Genomic DNA, 19,752 nt, shown 5'->3' with positions numbered 1-19,752 from the left:
TCCCCCCGGATTCCTTCCAGCGAATGTTTCCCTACTTGGCCTGCCAGGTCTCTGGGGAAAGGGCCTCAGAAATGCAGCAGGAGCCACTTGGGGGACAGTTGGAACTGACTGTTCCTGCCTGGCCCTGCCGGCGAATTCCCTAACCGAGAAACTATTTGTGGCGAGAGCCCGGGTGGCCAGCGAGCCCCCCGCCACCTCCCCTCGCGTCCCCTCCCCGCGCCGCCTCCCCGCGGCCCTCGGGCGGCCTCGGGCTGCAGTGCCGCTGCCCAGCGCCCAGGAGCCGGGCTTGCCGGCGTGCCTCGCCGCTTATCTGCGCTGTTTGGACAGCGAGGGCTGGAAAGGCAGGCGTTTCTGTCCCCGCCGAGTCAACAGGCAGACCCCGGGCCGCCGGACTATTTCTGTCTTATCAGTGCAGGAATGCGGCAGCCGCGGCCGGCGGCGGCGGCGGCGGCGGGCGGGCGGGCCCCCTCCCCACTCCGCTCGAGTAGAAGTGTGAGAGAGCCCAGCAGGACTCAGAGGGGAGAGTTGGAGGAAAAAAAAAGGCAGAAAAGGGAAAGAAAGAGGAAGAGAGAGAGAGAGTGAGAAGAGCCGCTGAGCCCACCCCGATGGCCGCGGACGAAGTTGCCGGAGGGGCGCGCAAAGCCACGAAAAGCAAACTTTTTGAGTTTCTGGTCCATGGGGTGGTGAGTGGGGGAAAGTTAGCGGGGGAGGGTGAGCGAGCTGGCTCGGGCTGAATGGAGGGATGATCGGGAGGGGCCGGGAGGGGGCTCCCGCTCTCCCACCCCTCTGGCAGGGGCGCCACGGCCCGCGGCCCAGCCCCAGGACTGTGCCGGCGCCCTGGCACTCGAACACGTCGTCAGGCGGCGGGCCGGGGATGGGTGCCCGGGCGGGGACGGGAGGCGTTTGCCTGGGTTCTTGTCAGGGGCTGGGGGTGGGACTTGGGGACTGTCCCCCCCAAGTGTGTGGGGGGTCCCCTCTGTACCAGACGTGTTGTCTTCTGTTTTTTTCCTCGTTGGCCCAGGTGTTCCCCTGCTCTGGGGGTGGGGGTGGGGGACAAGGGTTCTGGTGGGCTGGGTTGTCTGCTCATCCGTTGGGACAGTGTCTCTGATTGTGTATCTGGGAGCAAGGAGCAGGTGACCCTGGAGGCACCGTGAGCGGGAAGCTCTCTGGCTGAACGACCTCTGCATCCTGGCAGGAGGGCTCTGGGGCTTTGCTGATGGCCTCTGCCATCAGGGTCAGAGAGAGACCCTCTCTAGGGACAGACCCCAAGTTAAGGTGTCTAAAGATTCCCTTGGCAGACTCAGCCACCAGAAGCTGATGTCCTTCAATCCTCAAAGGTGTGAAGGAGGGGCTGGAGTCAGGGATGTGAGGCCTAGAGGCCAAAGGGGCAGGGTGGCACCTTCCTGCCAGGAGCAGACCTGGAAGGCACACAGGGAGCCTAAGGGATGGGACCTCAGGCTGAGGCAGCAGGAGCCAGGCTGGGAGAGGTGTGGAGGGCAGCAGAATGGGAGAGGCAGGGGCCATAGGATTTTGAATGGCTAGTGGGGTTGGAGCTGGGTGCAGAGGAGGCTGTCAAGTTGACTATGGCCAAATTTGGTTGTGACCCCAAAGAAGGCACATTCTTGGAGAGGGAGGCCAGAGTCCCTAAAATCTTGGCCCTTCGTTGGGGTGGTCTCAGCAGCTGGCACAGCCCTCTGGGGGCTCTGGAAGCTTCTCTCTCAGGGCCTCTTCAGCAGATCAGCAAGTATCGCTGGCCTTGAAAAATAGGAGAGCAGCTGATTGGGTAAAGGGGCTTCCCTAGGGCAGCCTGTCCTCCAGTCCCAAAGATCTCTGAGGCAACTTCCCAGGGGTGCTCGTGTCAGTCAGCCAAGTTGCCAGTCCTAACCACGCTGCTTGGTGAAGTCCCTTTAAAAAGGCCCGTCTAGGGGATAGAGGGGGCTATACGTGTGGGGTTGTTGTTGTTGTTGTTGTTGTTTCTAATTTGGCCAACTTAGAGCTTCAGTTCTTGGGTGGTTGTGAGTCCCACCGCTTCACTCCCAGTACCCCATCTGTACTGGTGGGGCTGGGCCTAGGCTCCATGCTGGGCCACCACTCTAGAGATATGAGTGACAGGGTCAGGTGGGGTGGGGGAGGCAGACACATGGATGGGCAGTTTTCACTGTGGGAGAGATGGGCAGAGACAGCTGGCTGGCTGGGAGTTGGGGTTAGACCTAGTGCAGGGCAAAGGACAGGAGGGAGAGTGGGCAGTTAGAAGGAATTCACCCAGCTGGGGTTCAGGGCTCCTCCTTGTGCCTGGGGGCATCTGCACTCTAGGGGGCAAAGTGGGTAAAAGGTAACGGGGACACAGGGGCTACATCCCTTGCTCCCTAATCTCCTTCCTGCTCTCTTTGTCTCCATCACACCCACCCTCCACTTTACAGCCCCTCTGGCCTTCCCCAATCCCGCTTCTGGAATCTGGACAAGTGGGGTTTTTTAAAAGTCTGTGAAACACTTCAATGAATTTGCATCTCATCTACATCCCATCTGAGGTGGCAAGGGAATACACCTGCCTCATCTCACTCTCCGTGGCCCCCTTTCAGCCCTGACTTCCTACCTCACTGGGGCGGGGTGGGAAGTGGGGGGGTTCTGTAGGATGGAACCATCTCTGGGAATGCAGGCGGACAGGAAGGGAGAGATGGATGGAAGAGGAAATGCCGCTGCCTTTGAGCTCTCCAAGCCCTCTGGGCAGCCCACCTCCAGCCCAGCTGCCTCCTGTCCTGTTAGGGAGTCCTGGTAGGGTGTGACCTCACTGGCTCCCGTGGCCTCCAGCCTTTACCTTAGGAGCAAATTAGGGGGGTGGGCTAAGTCGTCAAACCCCTGGGCGTGGAGGCCTGGACTCAGCCAAAGGGGGTGCGGGTTGGAGCTGAGGGGTCAAAAGCAGGGGCCCAGAGAGAAGGCTGGGTTAAGGTGGGGAGGGCAAGGGCTGGGCAGGACAACCCAGGAAGTGGACCCAGAAGCAAGGAGGGGAAAGAGGGGCAGAAGTCCTAGCAGGGAGCTGGGCCTCTAACCCGGATGAAGCTGCAGAGAGCAAACAGCCCCGGCCCCTCAGGAAACGGCTGCTCAGTGCTGCCTTTGCCAGGAGGAGTTGCGTGACCTTGGCCAGGTCGCTTTTCTCCTTGAGCCGCGGTTGCCTCATCTGTCCAGTGGGGTTGGAAGGACCCCTCAGTCTGTCTTGCGGAGGAGCATGTGGATGTGAACATCCTTTGAAAAGGTTGAAAGGCGCCATTAATATTCATTTTCGCGGTACCTTCCGCAAATCCGAGGCTGGCGATGCCCAGTGCAGTTGCCTGGCTTCAGTTAGCTTCCTGCGGCGAGACGCAAAGCCCCCTCCGCCAAGCCGCGCGGTTGCGGCGCCCCTGCCCCTCCCACCCCTCGCTCGCGCTGGCGGCATCAGGGTCACCGGCGGGGGGCTTGGGGTGAGAGAGACGCGGCTTACCGCGCCTGGAACCGGGGCCCTGGTCTGACGGGCGGGCGCCTGTTTCTGCTTCACCTCCGCCCCCGCCCCCCCCCCAGCGCCCCGGGATGCCGTCTGGAGCCCGGATGCCCCACCAGGGGGCGCCCATGGGCCCCCCGGGCTCCCCGTACATGGGCAGCCCCGCCGTGCGACCCGGCCTGGCCCCCGCGGGCATGGAGCCCGCCCGCAAGCGAGCAGCGCCCCCGCCCGGCCAGAGCCAGGCCCAGAGCCAGGGCCAGCCAGTGCCCACCGCCCCCGCGCGGAGCCGCAGGTGAGTGGGGCCCAGCGCGGAGGGGGCGGGCCACGGGACCCCAGGGACGGGGTGGGTGAGGAGCGAGATTGGAAGGAACGAGGAAGAAGGATCAGCCAGGAACGAGGCGTCCTGGGTGGGATGCCCTCTGGGGAGGTGGGCCGAGTGGGCACTGGTCTGGTTCCTTTGTGTGCCCACCGTAGGCTGAAGCTGCGGCCGTCGCGCCCTTCTCCTTGTCACCTGCTCGGTCCTTCTCCCCACCCCTTGTCCCCAGGTTCTGGGAGATGCTTCAGTCTTTGGGGTGGGGGTGGGGCTGGCGGTAGGACTGAGGGCTGAGCTCTAGGGACTGTGTTTCTCCAAGTGTGGCTGTCCAGTGCACGGTGCTCAGTCCCCTGGCTTGACTGTTGAAAAGCCCCACTCCAGATATTCTCAGTCTGACTCTCTGGCCAGGGGGGTGGAGCCTGGGGATTTGCCCTGTGGGTGGGTGGTCTCCTGCGCAGTCCTGCTCTCGGGTGATTCCTAGGCACTCAGAGGTTGAAGAGCTGTCATAAGCTGTCCTCGGGGACCAGGTCGGCCCCCCTAGCCACCAGGGGCCAGCCCATTTCCCTGTCTGAGCCAGCTGGTGGCACCCCAAAAGCCCCTGCTGGCGTCTGGCAAGAGAGATGCCCCTCTGGGTTTCACTATTCCACCAAACACACATGCTTCCCTTTGCACCCCAGATGGAGTCCTATAACAGGAGTAATATGGATTTTACCTCATTATTAAATATTTTTTACACATCAAGGAAAATTCACCATTTATAGGAATCCCATGATGAATTATTTTGCAAAGTGAATCATCCTTTTATACAGTAAACAAGTTCCTGGTTTGTCCCGTATAAATGGAGAGTTTCACATAGATAATTTCTTCAAAACAAATCAGACCTTTAATGAAAGGTGCTTATCTGGCCTTAGAATAGGCTTTTGGACAGGAGGGGGCAGTGGTTATCACCACACAGGGATGGTACAGAGCCATCCTCCAGGCAGAGTTCTAATCTCAACTCGCCAAGGATCTTCTGGGGGTGCTTTTGGGAATCAGAAGCAGCTAGCGGGGTCAAGAAGAGTCCAAGTCCCAGCTGCCACCCCAAATCCAGCCTCACACCCCACAGGAGAACCCTCTCTCTGGATCCCTCTGGGTGTGTTTCCCGACCATGTTGGCAGGTTATCTGAGGGCCTTCAGCATCCCCCTCCAAGCCCAGGGTGCCAGGGGTGCAAGTGTGCACCAGCTTCACCCATCACCTCCTGCTCCAGGGATGGGAGAGTGTGTTGGCTCCCCTCCCTCTGAGCTCAGGCCAGCTTGGACTGTGCACCCCTGCTTAACAGAAAGGGAAAGTCCTCAGAATCCCTCCTTCCTCTCCTCTGTCCTCCCCCTCCCTAGCTTTTCTCAAACAGTTTTGCAGCTCCCCCACCCCCCCAACCCCTCCTAAGTCTAAATTTCTCTGGCCTGAGGATGTGGTGGGGTGGAAAGGGGCTCCCAGGCTAGAGAAGGGATGGGGCCACGTCTGCTCCCCACAAGAGGACATAGCACCGTGCCACACACCACTGCCCGTAGCCCCTTGGGCAGGCAGACAAGCGGGCTGTGGGAACCCCAGCCAGGCGGGTGGAGATGTCGGGATAATTTAGCAGGTGGCCTCGTTACTCCCAGATCTGTCGCCATGGTAACCTGGTTTTTTCTTTAAAAAATGTACAGTGCCAAGAGGAGGAAGATGGCTGACAAAATCCTCCCTCAAAGGGTGAGTGCCTTTCACAGCAGCCCCCAGCCCACCCCCCACCCTTTGCTGCTCTGCCTCTTCTCCCCCCACCCCACCACCCTGGGCCGCTTCCCCTCCCCCCTGAGGAGCAGAGCTTCAGCGTCACAGCCACTTTCACTTTTTGTTTAAAAAGCTAATTAAGAAGTGGGGCTCCCTGGCCAGAGGGAGGGGGTGGGGCAGAGGGAAGGAGCGGAGCCGCAAGAGGTAGGGTACTGGGCCCCGGGGGTGCAGTGGACTGAGCTCCAGCAGCCCGCAGACATAAATAAAGGTGTGGGACAAAGAGGCACAAGAGCTAGGGGACCAAAGGCTGGCAGGGGGAGAGAAGGGAACTGAGGCTGGCCAGAAGGCCTGGACGTCATAAGTGAACCCAGGCCGAGCTAGGCGTGGGGGGTAGTACGGCTGAGATGTCAGGTGGAGCGACAAGGTGGGGTGTCAGGGTAGAGGCAAGCAGCGACGTCTTCTGTCTCAGGCACCCCAGGGTCCTAGGCACTTTGCAGACACCGCAGGAAGGTCCAGAGGCCATGTGACGAGGGCAAGGACAAGATGAAGAGGTGAAGCCGTAGTTGCTGGGCTCAGTGGCTGCTACGGCCTCTCCTGGTGATGAAGTGCTTCTCCCTCGAGGGAGAAGCAGCTTGGATCCCTGCATGTCGAGGTCCTTTCTGCTGGATATGCAGTCCTGGGGGAGAAGTCCCCGTTTGCACCCTCAAAGTTGCGTGCCTGGAACCTGGCCAGCTCCCCTCTATGCTCTTTGTACCCTGGGACCGCAAGACATGCACTTTCCACCTACAAGACTGGCTGAGCCCCTCGTTCCCACCTTGCTCCTTCTCTTCCAGATCCGGGAGCTGGTCCCCGAGTCCCAGGCTTATATGGACCTCCTGGCATTTGAGAGGAAACTGGATCAAACCATCATGCGGAAGCGGGTGGACATCCAGGAGGCTCTGAAGAGGCCAATGAAGGTGTCTTGATTTGGGGGCAGGAAGAGGGCTCTAGGTCCTGTTCCAAGAATGGAGGAGTGGGATTGCCCCGGGAATGGGAGCACACAGTGTTTGCTCTGTACTACTCTCTTTATTTCTACAGCAAAAGCGGAAGCTGCGTCTTTATATCTCCAATACTTTTAACCCTGCGAAGCCCGATGCTGAAGATTCTGATGGCAGCATTGCCTCCTGGGAGCTGCGGGTGGAGGGGAAGCTCCTGGATGACGTACGTCCTGGCCCAGGTCTCTCCAGGTGTCCTGGGGTGGGTATGGGGCTGAGCTGAGTACAGAGCGAGATGTTTGCACTACGGGTTAGGGAGTCAGCCCCGGCCAGGGGTGGGCGGCCTGAAGAGACAGCCCGGGTGCAGAGGCCTGCTTCTAACCATGCTGCCCTACCCGACCAGCCCCACCCACCCCCGNNCCCACCCCCGACTCATCCTGCCCCCACGGTCCCTGTCCTGCCCCCACGGTCCCTGTCCCTCTCCCACAGCCCAGCAAGCAGAAGCGGAAGTTCTCTTCCTTCTTCAAGAGTTTGGTCATTGAGCTGGACAAAGACCTTTATGGGCCGGACAACCACCTAGTTGAGGTAAGACCCAGACCTCTTCTGCCTGGGAACTGCCACCCTTCCGCAGACCACCGTCCCCTCAGCTGCACGGACCCGGATCAGGGACCACCCGAGAGCCCCTGGCCCCAGCAGCCCAGATGGGCCTGTGAGGTGACCCAGCTCTCCTTCCCCGGGCAGTGGCACCGCACACCCACCACCCAGGAGACCGATGGGTTCCAGGTGAAGAGGCCGGGGGACCTGAGCGTTCGCTGCACGCTGCTCCTCATGCTGGACTACCAGGTCTGTGCCCCTCCCCCAGGCGTCTCCTGAGGACCCCCACCTCGGCTTCAAGGGAGCACACACCCCAAGAGACCCCATCTCCTCCCTACCTCACCTTCTCCAGAAGCATGTTTCCCAGGAGCCCAATCATCATGTCCCCCCAGTCTCAAGCTGCCTGGCCCTGAGTGCTTCCCACTCCCCCTCTTTTATTTTCACGGCCTCTTTTCTCAGCCTCCCCAATTCAAACTGGATCCCCGCCTGGCTCGGCTGCTGGGATTGCACACGCAGAGCCGCTCAGCCATCGTGCAGGCCCTGTGGCAGTATGTGAAGACCAACAGGCTGCAGGACTCGCATGACAAGGAATACATCAATGGGGACAAATACTTCCAGCAGGTACCCTCTCTCCTGATCTCAGAGATGTGGGGGACAGGCAGAGGTCCCGATAAGGGACCACCCCCCTCTTCTAGATTCCTGGGTATCACAGACGGTAATCAGGGTCCTAGTGCAGGTGCTAGCCTACCGTGGTGTAGCTTTGCACAGCAGCCCATCCCTTTTAGCCAAGCCAGTTTAGAAAGATCTAGAACCTTAAAAGGCCGACAGTTTGGGGACCACAATATTCTTGGCACTTGGGAGTTAGGATGCCTGGGTTCTAGTCCTGGATCCAGACTGTACCAAAGTAGAGATTATTATTCCTAAAGCTGTTTAAATAAATACGCCAGAGAAGCCTGAGGAGTAAAGTAACAGTCGATGTTTATTGAGCACTTGCCCTGTGCCAGGCACTGTTGCAGGCAGTGTGGGCTCATCCACTTAGTTTTCCCAACCGCCCTGGTAGTTGCCATTCCCACTCTGGACATGAAGAAACCGAGGCCCGAGAGCTTAGGGGACTGGCTCGAGGTTGCAGTGTTAACAGAAGAGGCAGGGTTTGCACCTCGGCGGCCACAGACCCAGGGCCAGTGCTTTCACCCACTGCCCCATGCCAACCCACGTCCTTGTCACGCTCCACCGCCCACAGACACCCTGTCCCAATGCCAGCAGGACTGGAGTTAGACTTGCTCTTGGCGTCTTGTGGCCGTCCCAGAATGGAAGGATCTAGGACTGTAGTTACACCCTTTTCTAGCAGATGAGATTGGTCTCTTTCTCTCCTACTTCAGATTTTTGATTGCCCGCGGCTGAAGTTTTCTGAGATTCCCCAGCGCCTCACAGCTCTGCTATTGCCCCCTGACCCCATTGTCATCAACCATGTCATCAGGTGAGGCCCCAGCTTGATCCTCAGACCAGGGAATCACTGCAGTCCTGCCCTCCCTCTTCCTCCCACCCCCGTCCCACCCCGCCATCTGCCCCCGGGACCCTTTGGCCTCTGTGGGAGCAGCACGGATACCAAGGGCCGGACTTCCCTGGCAGCGTGGACCCATCGGACCAGAAGAAGACGGCGTGCTATGACATTGACGTGGAGGTGGAGGAGCCGCTGAAGGGACAGATGAGCAGCTTCCTCCTGTCTACGGCCAACCAGCAGGAGATCAGCGCTCTGGACAGTAAGGTGGGGCCGGAGCCCAGAGCCGGAGTGGGACATTAACCCAGAAATGACAAAATACAGACAACAGACGAGAGCACGGGCCTGTGGAGAGATGAAGGGGGCAGGTGGCCCTTCCCTCGCTACTTGGAACTCTGCCCATCCCCCCTCCCGGGGGGACCAGGACCGCAGAGGCAGCAGGGACCTGAGGGATTGCCCTTCAAAGGAACAGCAGCCAATCCCTCCCCCCACCGGCCCCCTCCTCCTTCCCCTCCTCTCCCACATCACCATGGCCAGGTGAAAGCGCCTGACTTTCTACCTGTAGATCCATGAGACGATTGAGTCCATAAACCAGCTCAAGATCCAGAGGGACTTCATGCTAAGCTTCTCCAGAGACCCCAAAGGCTACATCCAAGACCTGCTCCGCTCCCAGAGCCGGGACCTCAAGGTGAAGGGGACTCAGGGAGCACTGGATGGAAGACAAGCATATTGGGAAGACAGTAAAGGTTGTTACACAAGGGCTGGTGGGGGTCCGGGTTCAGGGCTGACCCCGCTGCTCCCTCCCAGGTGATGACAGACGTGGCAGGCAACCCTGAGGAGGAGCGCCGGGCTGAGTTTTACCACCAGCCCTGGTCCCAGGAAGCCGTCAGCCGCTATTTCTACTGCAAGGTGTGGAGGGGCCCGGGTACCTCGGGCCTCCCCCTCCCCTCGCTCCAAGAGAAGCCTCCCTTCCCAGCCCCGTCCGTGGCCCTTGCCCCTGCACCAGCCCCTCAGCACGGAGGAGCCCTCCCTGCCCCCAGATGCTCTTCCGGGGTGGCTGGGTGGTCGGGACTGCCCTGTCACTCACCAGCAACAGCGTCACCCTGCTACTGCTCTTATTTCCCTAAAGATCCAGCAGCGCAGGCAGGAGCTGGAGCAGTCGCTGGTTGTACGCAACACCTAGGAGCCCCCGTGAAGGAGCCACCGCGGGCCTCCGGGCCTGGGCCCTGTCCCCCGGGGCTCTGCCCTCACTCCTCTGATACCTTCCGGGTGAGGCAGGGGAATGATTAAAGGTCATGCATCTGAGAGCAGCCTTGTGTGTCATTGGCAACTGGGGAGGAAGGACAAGGGAAAGGCGGTGGGTCCCTCGGGGAAAATTCCCCACCCCCTCCCTCAGATTCTTCTCTTTACTCCATTTTCCCTAGACCTAAAAACAGTTTGGCAGAAGACACTTTTAATAACATTTTTCTTATTAAAAAAGTACAGCAACAAGCTCTCCATCTGTCCGTCCGTCTTGCCTTGCCCTTCCCGGGGCTGAGGCAGAAAGGGGAACGCCACGGAGGGGCAGGGCGGCGGGCTGTGCTAGGTGCTGTTGGCCTGCTCCTGCTCGAACAGCGCCACGGCGAGCTGTGCCCGGCCCCCCAGCCCCTCCAGGTTGCTGAGGCGGCAGCGGTGGTAGAGCTCCTCGCTGAGCCGGGGGCTACAGTCCCGCAAGGAGAACTTCTGCACCAGCCCTGGCTCCACGGCCCGGAAGAGGTGGAGCCCTGAGAACCGGAGGAACACATCCATCACCTCCAGCCCCTCCAGGGCTTCCTCCTCTTCCTGGCCTGCCAGCTCGCCAGCCAGCCGGGCTCGGGCCGCCAGGTAGTCGGCGTTGTAGAAGCAGCCCTCCGCGGAAGCCTGTCGGTCAAACCTGCCTCCTACGGGAGCCCCCCGGGCGGGGTCGGCACCAGGGGGGGACGGGGGGTCGGGGCCAGCTCCCGGGGGCCCCGGGGGAGATCTCTGTGGTGCCAGGGCAGGGTTGAACTCCTGGAAGTGCACCGGGAAGAAGGCCTGCCAGCCGGAGATGGCATTCATTCGGCAGCGGTTGAGGACTTCGGGCCCAGGCCTGGTCCACACGGTGGTGAGGAAGAACAGCGTGTCCACGGGGTGCTTCTTAGAGACCACGTCCATGAGCCGCACCTGGGAAGGGGCCTCGGCGCGCACAGCGAGCCAGGCCAGCCTGGTCCCAGGGTACCGTCGCTCTAACTCAGCAGCCGCCGCCTTCACCCCAAGGAATGGGTCTGGGGCCCCTCGGCCACCTTCCCGAGGCCCATAGACCAGCAAGAGCGTGAGCAGCGCGTGCTCGCGTGGCTCCAGGACACCGGCCGTGAAGGCCTCGAGGAAAGCCAGGGCTGCGGCGGCTTCGGCCACGAGGAGCGGCAGCACAAGCTGCACGCGAGTGGCCTCCGTGACGTAGGGCATGGGCAGGATTTCCACCCGGCTCAGCGGCCGCAGCAGACTGACCCTGCGGGCCAGGGCCCGCCGGTGGCCGCGCTGCGTCACAGCTTCCAGCAGGAGGTCCAGGGTGTACTCCATGCCCCGCGCCGGGTCGAAGCGCCGGTAGCCGTTGAGCAGCCGCTGCTTCTGAAAGCGCAGGCGGGGCTGGTAGCGCCGATTGAGCTGCTCCAGAGCAGTCTCCACGGCGTCCCCCACATCGGCCCTGCTGGCCCCCTGCAGCGGGCACTTGGGGGACCCGTCTGCGCAGGAGAACGTATGCTGCTCTGTGAAGTAGTCCCAGCCCAGCACCTCAAATCGAGAGTGCGGTGTGAAAGGGGCCGGGAGCCCAATGGGCCAGCTCAGCCCTGCCTCGCCCTCGGGGGTCAGCACGGTCAGGTTCTGGATCTGAGCCTAGGGTGGGAGGGACGCATAGTTAGTGCCCTCTAGGGAGTCAGGGCCCAGCCCGGCTCGAGCGTCCCGGGTTCTGAGCTGTCCTGACCCGCCAACACGTAGGGAGGTGCCCCTGGGCTAATCGTTTAATTCCCTTTCCATTCTTGTCTGTAAAATGCAGAAAGCACATGAATCGTCCACACCTTACACAGTTGGTGTGATAAGGAACAGGTGGTGCTTCTGCAGAGGTGAAAGCCCCGCAGCCCTTCTCTCCCATACCCCAAGTGCACCTCCTCCATGCCGGAACCTTGGCTTTCACCCACATTCCACCCCTCCCAACCGCGACCCACTGGATTGTTCTTCCACATCTACCCGGGCCTTTTAAGGGCAGTGCTACAAATTCAGGGCCTTCTAGCTTCTGCTTCTCCAGCGGAGGGGCACTAAAACAATCGCGTCTAAGCGCTGTACTGAGCCCCAGTGCACATCCTTTTAACTGCTTCCAAGTCGGGCCAGGAGCTTCTTATGATTGACCTGGATCCCCATGGGCCCCTTCTCCTTGGAGATGTTTACACTTAGGTCCGGTCAGCCTCTTCCTACCTCGCCAGCCTCCCCGTGCACTCAGCTGCCCCCTCACTGGGAGCCTGGACAGCTGAAGCTCCCGCTGACCTCCAACCGCGGACCCAGGCTCACCTGCAGTTGCTCTATCTCGCTGTATGCCCGCTCCAGCTCCAGAGCACTGAAGCGTTTATGGAGCCTGTACATGAGGGTTCCCTCGGAGACGGGGTGCACTGCGAAGGCACTCAGGAAAGCCGAGCTCCCCTCCTTCTCAGGGTCCCTATTTTTGGCCAGTTCAAATGAACGATACTGCTGCCCCTAAAGGGACCAATCAGATCAATCAAAACCACACACGGAGGGCTGCCTGTCCCCACCACCCTTAACCGGACTGCACATTCACACCCGCTGCTGCCACAGAAGGGGGGAGAGCAGGAGCTCGCTCCAGGGTCCCCTTAAACTTGGCCTGACTCTCACCAGATATGGGAGAAAAGAATGTGAAGTAGGCAATTAAGGATGCCCACTTTGCCCAAAGAACCCCACTGTTTCAAGAGAATGAAAGCCACGAACCAGAAAATGCTCCCACTACTCTGATTGACCTTACTTCTTCAGGACAGCGGCCACCTCTAGGACACTCCCAGATCATTTATGACTGTGCATGTGTCAGATGAGGGGGCAAAGGGCAGGGGGGCAGATGGGAGGAGCTGGTGAGTAGAGGCACCTTTCTATCTTGCCCAGAGGGTCCCTGACAAGATGCCACTTTTGAAAGCCCGAAGGTTCTAAGCCAGGGCCAGTGGCTAGGAAGGACAAAACCCCAAGGTGCTGCTGGGAAGGAGCCAGCAGCACCAGCCCTGGAGACCAATCACTCAGTCACTATGAATTGTCGGGGACCGAGATTGACTTGAAAGGGCTGTCACCTGGTGCTGTGAGACACAGCCGATGCCCAGAGAGTCGATGAGGCAGCGGCCAAGCCACTCATCAGGACGGGCACTGAGAATGTCTCCTCGGCAGCCGTCCAGATGTGGCCGCAATCGAAGCAGGAGACTCCGTGACAACAGGTAGCCAAAGCCCCCATGGCAGTACCGGGCCTGCTCGCCTGCGCCAATAAACTCCTCGGCTCGGCCCAGGTACAGGTCTTGGTTGATGCTGAGGTGGCCAGCAAGGGCTGCCAGGCGGGGGGCCTGTACATACGTGTCATCCTGCATGATGAAGAACCAGTCGTAGTCGGCCCCAAAGTGTGTGTGGAGATGGCGCAGGGTCTCGGACATGAGCCAGGCTGGCCGTTCGTCCCCGTGAGATACCACCTGCATCCCTGCAGGAGTCCGCGCCCCTCGCTGCCCCGTGAAGTACAGTAATCGAGGGAAATGGTGGGCCACTGTGCGGTTGACAGCCACAGCCAGAGTGGACAGGGTAGCCCTGGAGGTCAGGACAGCCACCAGCAACCGCTCCCGAGAGCCCAGCTCCGTCTGGATGTACCGAGTCCTGCGGAGGGACCAACACGCCAAGGGTCAACTCCTTAACCTTTAGGAGCCCAGTCTGTCCAGCACATAGGTCACTCTAGGAATGGAGAGAGGAGAGACCTCCTCATCGATATCAATGAGCTAGTACAGTGAGCGTCCACTGACAGTGGAATTCATTTGGGGAGGGGTCTACCAAGGACAGATTAGATGATTAGATGGTTAGATGTAATTCCTGCCCTGTTTAAGAACACCCAACGCTAATTTTAACACCAACGGGCAAGACTTTCTGAACCTGAGAAGGGAAAAATAGGAACAAACCATGATGGGTAATTAGGCAAAGAATTGCTCTGGGAGCCTAACACTGATTACAGTGCAGGCAGAGGCAAAGCCTGAGAGCCACACTCAAGTGGGGTCTGGGGACCGTGTACACACACAGCTCTCACCTGAGCACCTTCTTATAGGGCTTGTTGGGATCCCTGTAGTAAGGGACAATCCGGGGTTTGAAGTCTTCATCACTTTGGTCGAGTCCCGGTCTTGAGTCTGGATTATGTGGCTCTCCTGGTTCCCCCACAGCTTCTACACAAGGATCTTCTCCCTCACCCTGGATCCAGGAGACCCGCAGGAGGCTCAGGCTGCACCCCAGAGACAGCCCTAGGATGAGGGGCAGTGCTGGTCGCAGCAGAGCCAACAGGGAGCTCAGTCGCATGGTGGTAGGCCCTGCCATGTGCATGCCCCAGAGGGCACAGCCTCGAGGATCAATCAATAGGTTGATGGGTGTGAGGCCAGCAGTAGGCCTACAGTTTTAACCAGGAAACCTGGGGTTGGTGAAGTCAACGACAGAGCAAGGTGTGTTTGCTTCCAGGCCCAGCATCCCCAGGAAGCATATGGCTGGGCTTCAGTCCTCAAGGTGCCAGACTTAGCCCTCAGTCTAAATGGCAATACATATTAAGAGTCAATTTCACCCACTGATGGGATGATGGTCTGTCTTCCAGAAAGAGGAGGACAAAAACTTAATCCTGCCCAATCTAACCCAAAAAGAAGGGCTACACACACATCTGTAGACTGGATCTAAGTTGATACAGCAGCAGCTGATAAAGGGTTGGGGGAAAGCAAATGCTCCATCAAAATAACTGCCCCAAGGACAAGAGACTTGGTCAATGCGCCTTTTTCAAAGAGCACCTGGCTGGGGGCACATTTCTCACACAGTTTACTGAAGGGGCTGCTGACCAGCTACTGAAGACCAGCACAGGGGAAGGGTTAAGAGCCTCTTTCTACTCTACTCCTGAGTGTTAAGGAAACACACAGCTACTAGAGTAACCCCTCCTCCCAGTCGAGAGTGGTCAGGAGCCGCTGGCATGGTGCACAGTTCTGCTCACCCGCATGAGGTGGACAGATATGTGACTCAGCACTGAGAGCCTCTCAGAGGAGCACAACGGCTGATGGAACCATTTTGCAGGACAATTCGGTGAATCACAGCTACGGAGAGGCTGGTGCCATCCACCTTCTTCTGAGAGGAGACAGGAAGCAAATGACAGTAACTCTGGCTGTGTAACAGCAATTCGGTGTCTGGTTTTACCGGGGCCCCAGGTACCCAAGCCAAACCAAAGTGGGAGGACGAGAAGCAGCCAGAGACGACACCAGGATCCTGTGGGAGCAAACGGAGGCTCGGCTGGCTTCGGACGTGACCGCTGCCAGAACAAGCGCCCCTGCTCTACCTCTCAGCGATCAAAGACCCATTCTAGTCCTAGAAGGAAGGCCCAAAGCGAGTTTTAGCTGTTAGTCTCAAAACAGAAATAAAACCGGCTGCGTCACGGAACTGTCGAGGAGGGGCTGGGGGACTCAGCTCGGTTTGTTCGGGCGGAGGGAACGGAGGTCGCGGCTGGGAGAGGAAGGCAAAGACCCCGTTATGAGGCCCGTCGGCGGGGCAAAGGCCCTGCCTGCGCCAGCGGGCGCGGAACAGCAAGCACACCCGAGTCCCACAGGGGGAGGCTCTGCAGCAGGGCCAGGGGAGGCGGCGGAACGGTAAAGGGCAGCCAGGTGTGGCCGATGCGGCCAGCGCCGTCCTGGGCAGCCGGGGCGAGGGCGTGGGGGTGGGACCTGTTCCTGCCGTGGGGAGCGGCGCCCCTGTCGCTCCTGCAGGGGGAAGGGCGAGGAAGGGGGAACAGACCCCAGCGCCGGCCGAGGCGCCGGCTCCGCCGCTGCAGTTGCTGCCACCTCACAGCCCGGCCCGTGCCTTCCTCTTCCGCTCGCCGTCAGTCCCGGTCTCTATGGTGACAGCATCCGGTCGCTCGCCCCGCCTCCGCCCTCTGGGTGGTCTCCCCGCCCCCCTTCCCCGCACCGCGCAGGCGCCGTGGGGATGACGTGGCGGCCGTGCCCGGCTCCCGCCCCCACGAGGAAGCGTGCGCCCCATGGACGCTAGTACTAGTGGACCTGAGGGCGCTCCGCATCTTCAAACTCAGCTTTTGTCCGCCTTTGAAATAAAATGTCCTTCGCCTCAGTGGGCGCGCTTCTGCCTCCTCCACGACTCTCCCAATGGGCTTCGGAACCCCATCATCCACCGAGTTATTTCAGAATGTTGTTTGCCTCCTAAGTTGCAGGCCCGCGTTGAAAGTACTGAGTGAGGGACGCCTGGGGGGCTCGGTTATTTAAGCGTCTGCCTTCGGCTCAGGTCATGATGCCGGATACTTGGATCGAGTCCTGCTGAGCAGGGAGCCTGCTTCTCCCTCTGCCTATCGCTCGCCCTGCTTGTGCGGGAGCTCGCTCCCTCTCTCTCTCTCTCACACACACACACACACACACACACAAATAAAATCTTTAAAAAATGGGAGAGAGAGGGAGGAAGGGAAAGGAAAGGAAAGAGGAAAAGGAAAGGAAAGGAATTGCGTGAACAAGTAGTAGGTGAGGTGGGCATGGTCCCTGCCCTCGGGGAGCTGAGGGTTGAAGGAGAAAGACATTAAACGCACACTGACATACCAAAAATATAAACAGGTAGAAATGAAATCACAACCTGTCGTTGTAGAAAGTAGAGCCCATCGGAAAAACATGACAGGAAGAATTAAATTAGATTGGGAATTTGGGAATGCTGAGATCCAAAGATTCAGTAAGTTAACCTAGACAAAAAGCGGAGAGGAGTTTTCTGGGCACACAGCCGAACACATAGGCCCCGAAAGAGTAAAGACACTGCCCTAGAGAAGAACTGGAAAGGTCAGGGCCAGCTAAAGCTGAGGCCAGCTAAAGAGAGAACAACCCAAGAGGAGGCTGGAAGGCTCCAAAGACCACAGCTGGTTTCCACCAGGAAGGAACATTCTAATAGGCAATTGGCAAGTGCGTGGGGGCAATCTAGTCCTCTGGTTGAGGGGAGGAGCCAAGAATGCTGCAAATCCTGCGCTTTGCTAAACAGCGTCATACAGGAGTAATCACCCGGCCCTACACAGCTTTCAAAAGTTCTCTTAAATGTTCATGTAAGTGAAAAGAAAATGGTTATAATTAACTAATCCTTGAGCCTGTGTTTTATTTTTTAAAATATTTTGTTTATTTATTTGGCGCAGAGAGCACACAAGCAGTGGGTGCAGCAGGGAGAGGGAGAGGGAGAAGCAGACTCCCCACTGAGCAGAGAGCCTGACGTGGAGCTCAATCCCAGGACCCGAGGATCGTGACCTGAGCGGAAGGCAGGCGCCACCCAAGTGCTCCAAGAGCCTGTGTTTCATATATAAAAACAAAGTAATTTTTCAGGGTTGTAACATGTGCTGAAATTTCAAGGAATGTAACTATCATGTAAATTGAAGGAAGACAGTACTTTGTTTCATTCAGGAATTTACTAAGAGTTACTGTTTTAGAGAACTGTATCACAGCAGTGTCCTCATGGTGTTCTGTCTGTATTTGTACTGTCACATTCAAGGTGATCCTATATACAGGTACAAACGTATGACTAATTTTGTTTTCTAGCATAGTAAAATAATGATTATTGGAAAGGCTCTCCTTTTCTTTCTTCTGTTATGGTTAAGACTATATATATATATAGTAATTTACGTGTGTAGTTAGGTTATATCATCTATGAACTTTATTTCAAAATAGTAAAGGGGTGTTATTTAAAAAAAAGTTTGCTATTAAAAAGAATCACTGGGGCTGGTAGAGTTAAGAACCACCATTCTAGGAAGTATATGAGATAGAAGTTACCAGCATTTGTTTTTCTTTACTGTGTTTTGGTCTTATCCTGATAGACTGCAATTTGATCTCCCCTGAGCAACTGGCACATAGTAAGTGGTAAGTCAATGATTTGTTAGAATAGACTCTGGAAAGCATAGTAGGGACGCTCACCTCCACACTAGGATACAGGTTTCAGACCAGAATTGTCCAACAGAAATATAATGTGAGCTGTATATGTAATTTTAAATTTTCTGGTAGTCACGTTTTTTAAAAAGCAAAAAGAGGGGCGCCTGGGTGGCACAGCGGTTAAGCGTCTGCCTTCGGCTTAGGGCGTGATCCCGGCATTATGGGATTGAGCCCCACATCAGGCTCCTCTGCTATGAGCCTGCTTCTTCCTCTCCCACTCCCCCTGCTTGTGTTCCCTCTCTTGCTGGCTGTCTCTCTGTCGAATGAATAAAAATAAAATCTTTAAAAAAAAAAAAGCAAAAAGAAACAGATGAAATTAATTTTAATNTGAGCCTGCTTCTTCCTCTCCCACTCCCCCTGCTTGTGTTCCCTCTCTTGCTGGCTGTCTCTATCTCTGTCGAATGAATAAAAATAAAATCTTTAAAAAAAAAAAAGCAAAAAGAAACAGATGAAATTAATTTTAATCACATATTTATTATATTATTAAACATATAAAATATAATTTCAACATAAAATGATAAAAAATTGAGATATTTTACATTTTTTCCACATGCAATCATCTTCTTTTTGTTTTTTGCTTTTTAAAAAAATTCCAGTATAACATATAGGGTTATATTAGTTTCAGGTAGACAATATAGTGATTCAACAATTATATATATTACTCAGTGCTCATTGTAAGTGCGCTCTTTAAAACATTTATTTATTTATTTATTTGAGAGAGAGAGAAAGAGTGAGCCAGAGCATGAGCGGGGCGGAGGGGCACCGGGAGAGGAAGAAGCAGGCTCCCTGCTATAAAATACCCATACCCAGTTCTGTTCCTGCAAAAGATCAAAACCCTAGGTGAGAATGGCAGAACTTCTAGGAGGCCAACAGTTTTTCTAAGCCACTCTTGTTGTGCTGAGGGAGACTCTGCCCAGCAACTGTTGATCATGGGAAATGATGGATGTGATTGGTTGCTATGTGGGTGGCTTCCTAGAAGTAGCTGGTTAGTCTTTCTCTGGCCATCCCAAGCCATTTTACAAACCAGAAGATTCCAGCCTCAAATCTGGCACTGTCTCCTACCAGCAGTGTTGTTTTATTAACAGCTCTGTGCTTTTGTTTCTAATTTGCAAAACGGTAATAATACCCACTTCAGAGTGTGGGGGATGGGATTAAATAGGATAGCATAAATGTAAGAGCATAATAAATGTTAGTTCTCTGTAACCTGCCTGTAACCACACATTTTAATGAGGCTGAGCAGGTAGGCATATTGTCAACAGTGCTCCCAAGAGGTGCTTGAATGAGTGATTTTATGTGATCCACAACCATATATAACTTCTCTGCTTCACAAAGAAAGGCTTTGCAGGGGCGCCTGGGTGGCTCAGTGGATTAAGCACCTGCCTTCAGCTCAGGTCATAATCTCAGGGTCCTGGGATTGAGCCCCAGGTGAGGCTCTCTGCTCAGCGGGGAGTCTGCTTCTCCCTCTCCCTCTGTACACACTCTCTCTCTCTCTGAAATAAATAATCTTTTTTAAAAAGGCTTTGCAGTCAATTAACTATTGTCTATATTATTTAGCTAAAACAATGCTTTTGCCCATAGTAGATGCTTAATATTTGTTAAATGTATTAAATTAAATAAATATCTAATGCATACTTAGGTAAGGATTCTACTAGTAGCAGAGTTCAGCCTAGCAGAACTCCAGCTAAGTAATAATTAGCTTATTAAAAAGAAACTCTAACAACCATATGAGGTAAGTACTGTAATCATTCCCATTTTACAGAGGAGAGTTTGTATTTTGCCCAAGGTCACCCGCTGTAAAGGCGGGGGTTTGAATGAAGGCAGTCTGCCCCAGAATTCATGCTCTTAGTTATGCTATGTCAAGTGTGGTCCCCACCTAGGTACTCCAGCAGCACGCATAAACCACTTGTTTTATGGCGCTTATCACCTAAATGTCTGTTTACTC

At 56.5% G+C, this 19,752-nt stretch overlaps 2 protein-coding genes across 6 annotated transcripts in view; one reads left to right on the top strand and one right to left on the bottom strand.

Moving 5' to 3' along the window:
• The window catches only part of SMARCD3 (SWI/SNF related, matrix associated, actin dependent regulator of chromatin, subfamily d, member 3), a 28,144-nt gene extending 18,241 nt beyond the window's left edge, over positions 1-9,903 (top strand). The window contains exons 1-13 of one of the 3 annotated variants that reach the window (XM_011220083.3): positions 469-683; positions 3,553-3,764; positions 5,472-5,514; positions 6,366-6,488; positions 6,610-6,732; positions 6,996-7,091; positions 7,248-7,349; positions 7,560-7,721; positions 8,480-8,577; positions 8,730-8,865; positions 9,164-9,286; positions 9,406-9,507; positions 9,728-9,903. In XM_011220083.3, the coding sequence (XP_011218385.3) occupies positions 606-683; positions 3,553-3,764; positions 5,472-5,514; positions 6,366-6,488; positions 6,610-6,732; positions 6,996-7,091; positions 7,248-7,349; positions 7,560-7,721; positions 8,480-8,577; positions 8,730-8,865; positions 9,164-9,286; positions 9,406-9,507; positions 9,728-9,781 (1,452 nt within the window). In that variant the 5' untranslated portion in view covers positions 469-605 and the 3' untranslated portion in view covers positions 9,782-9,903. Of the gene's footprint in view, positions 1-466; positions 684-3,552; positions 3,765-5,471; positions 5,515-6,365; positions 6,489-6,609; positions 6,733-6,995; positions 7,092-7,247; positions 7,350-7,559; positions 7,722-8,479; positions 8,578-8,729; positions 8,866-9,163; positions 9,287-9,405 lie in introns of those variants that run through there. The other 2 variants (XM_034639705.1, XM_034639713.1) reach the window with 2 other exon arrangements.
• A 143-nt stretch (positions 9,904-10,046) lies between these two features.
• Positions 10,047-15,776, bottom strand: CHPF2 (chondroitin polymerizing factor 2). 3 transcript variants are annotated; one of them, XM_034639681.1, is made up of 5 exons: positions 15,646-15,776; positions 13,922-15,123; positions 12,936-13,500; positions 12,157-12,339; positions 10,047-11,487 (listed from the first exon to the last, which is right to left on the bottom strand). In XM_034639681.1, exons 2-5 carry the CDS (start codon positions 14,206-14,208, stop codon positions 10,180-10,182), a joined length of 2,343 nt encoding a protein of 780 aa, XP_034495572.1. In that variant the 5' UTR covers positions 14,209-15,123; positions 15,646-15,776; the 3' UTR covers positions 10,047-10,179. The 3 variants fall into 3 exon arrangements, with proteins under 3 accessions (XP_034495572.1, XP_034495578.1, XP_034495565.1); XM_034639687.1 differs by having other exon boundaries at positions 15,576-15,740; XM_034639674.1 differs by having other exon boundaries at positions 13,922-15,222; positions 15,646-15,731.
• Between the last annotated feature and the right edge of the window lie 3,976 nt (positions 15,777-19,752).

This window comes from Ailuropoda melanoleuca, chromosome 1, assembly GCF_002007445.2.
Source record: "Ailuropoda melanoleuca isolate Jingjing chromosome 1, ASM200744v2, whole genome shotgun sequence".
Classification (NCBI taxonomy): Eukaryota; Metazoa; Chordata; class Mammalia; order Carnivora; family Ursidae; genus Ailuropoda; species Ailuropoda melanoleuca.
Note: the sequence above shows the minus strand (reverse complement) of the source record. Positions and strands in the feature narration are given on the sequence as shown.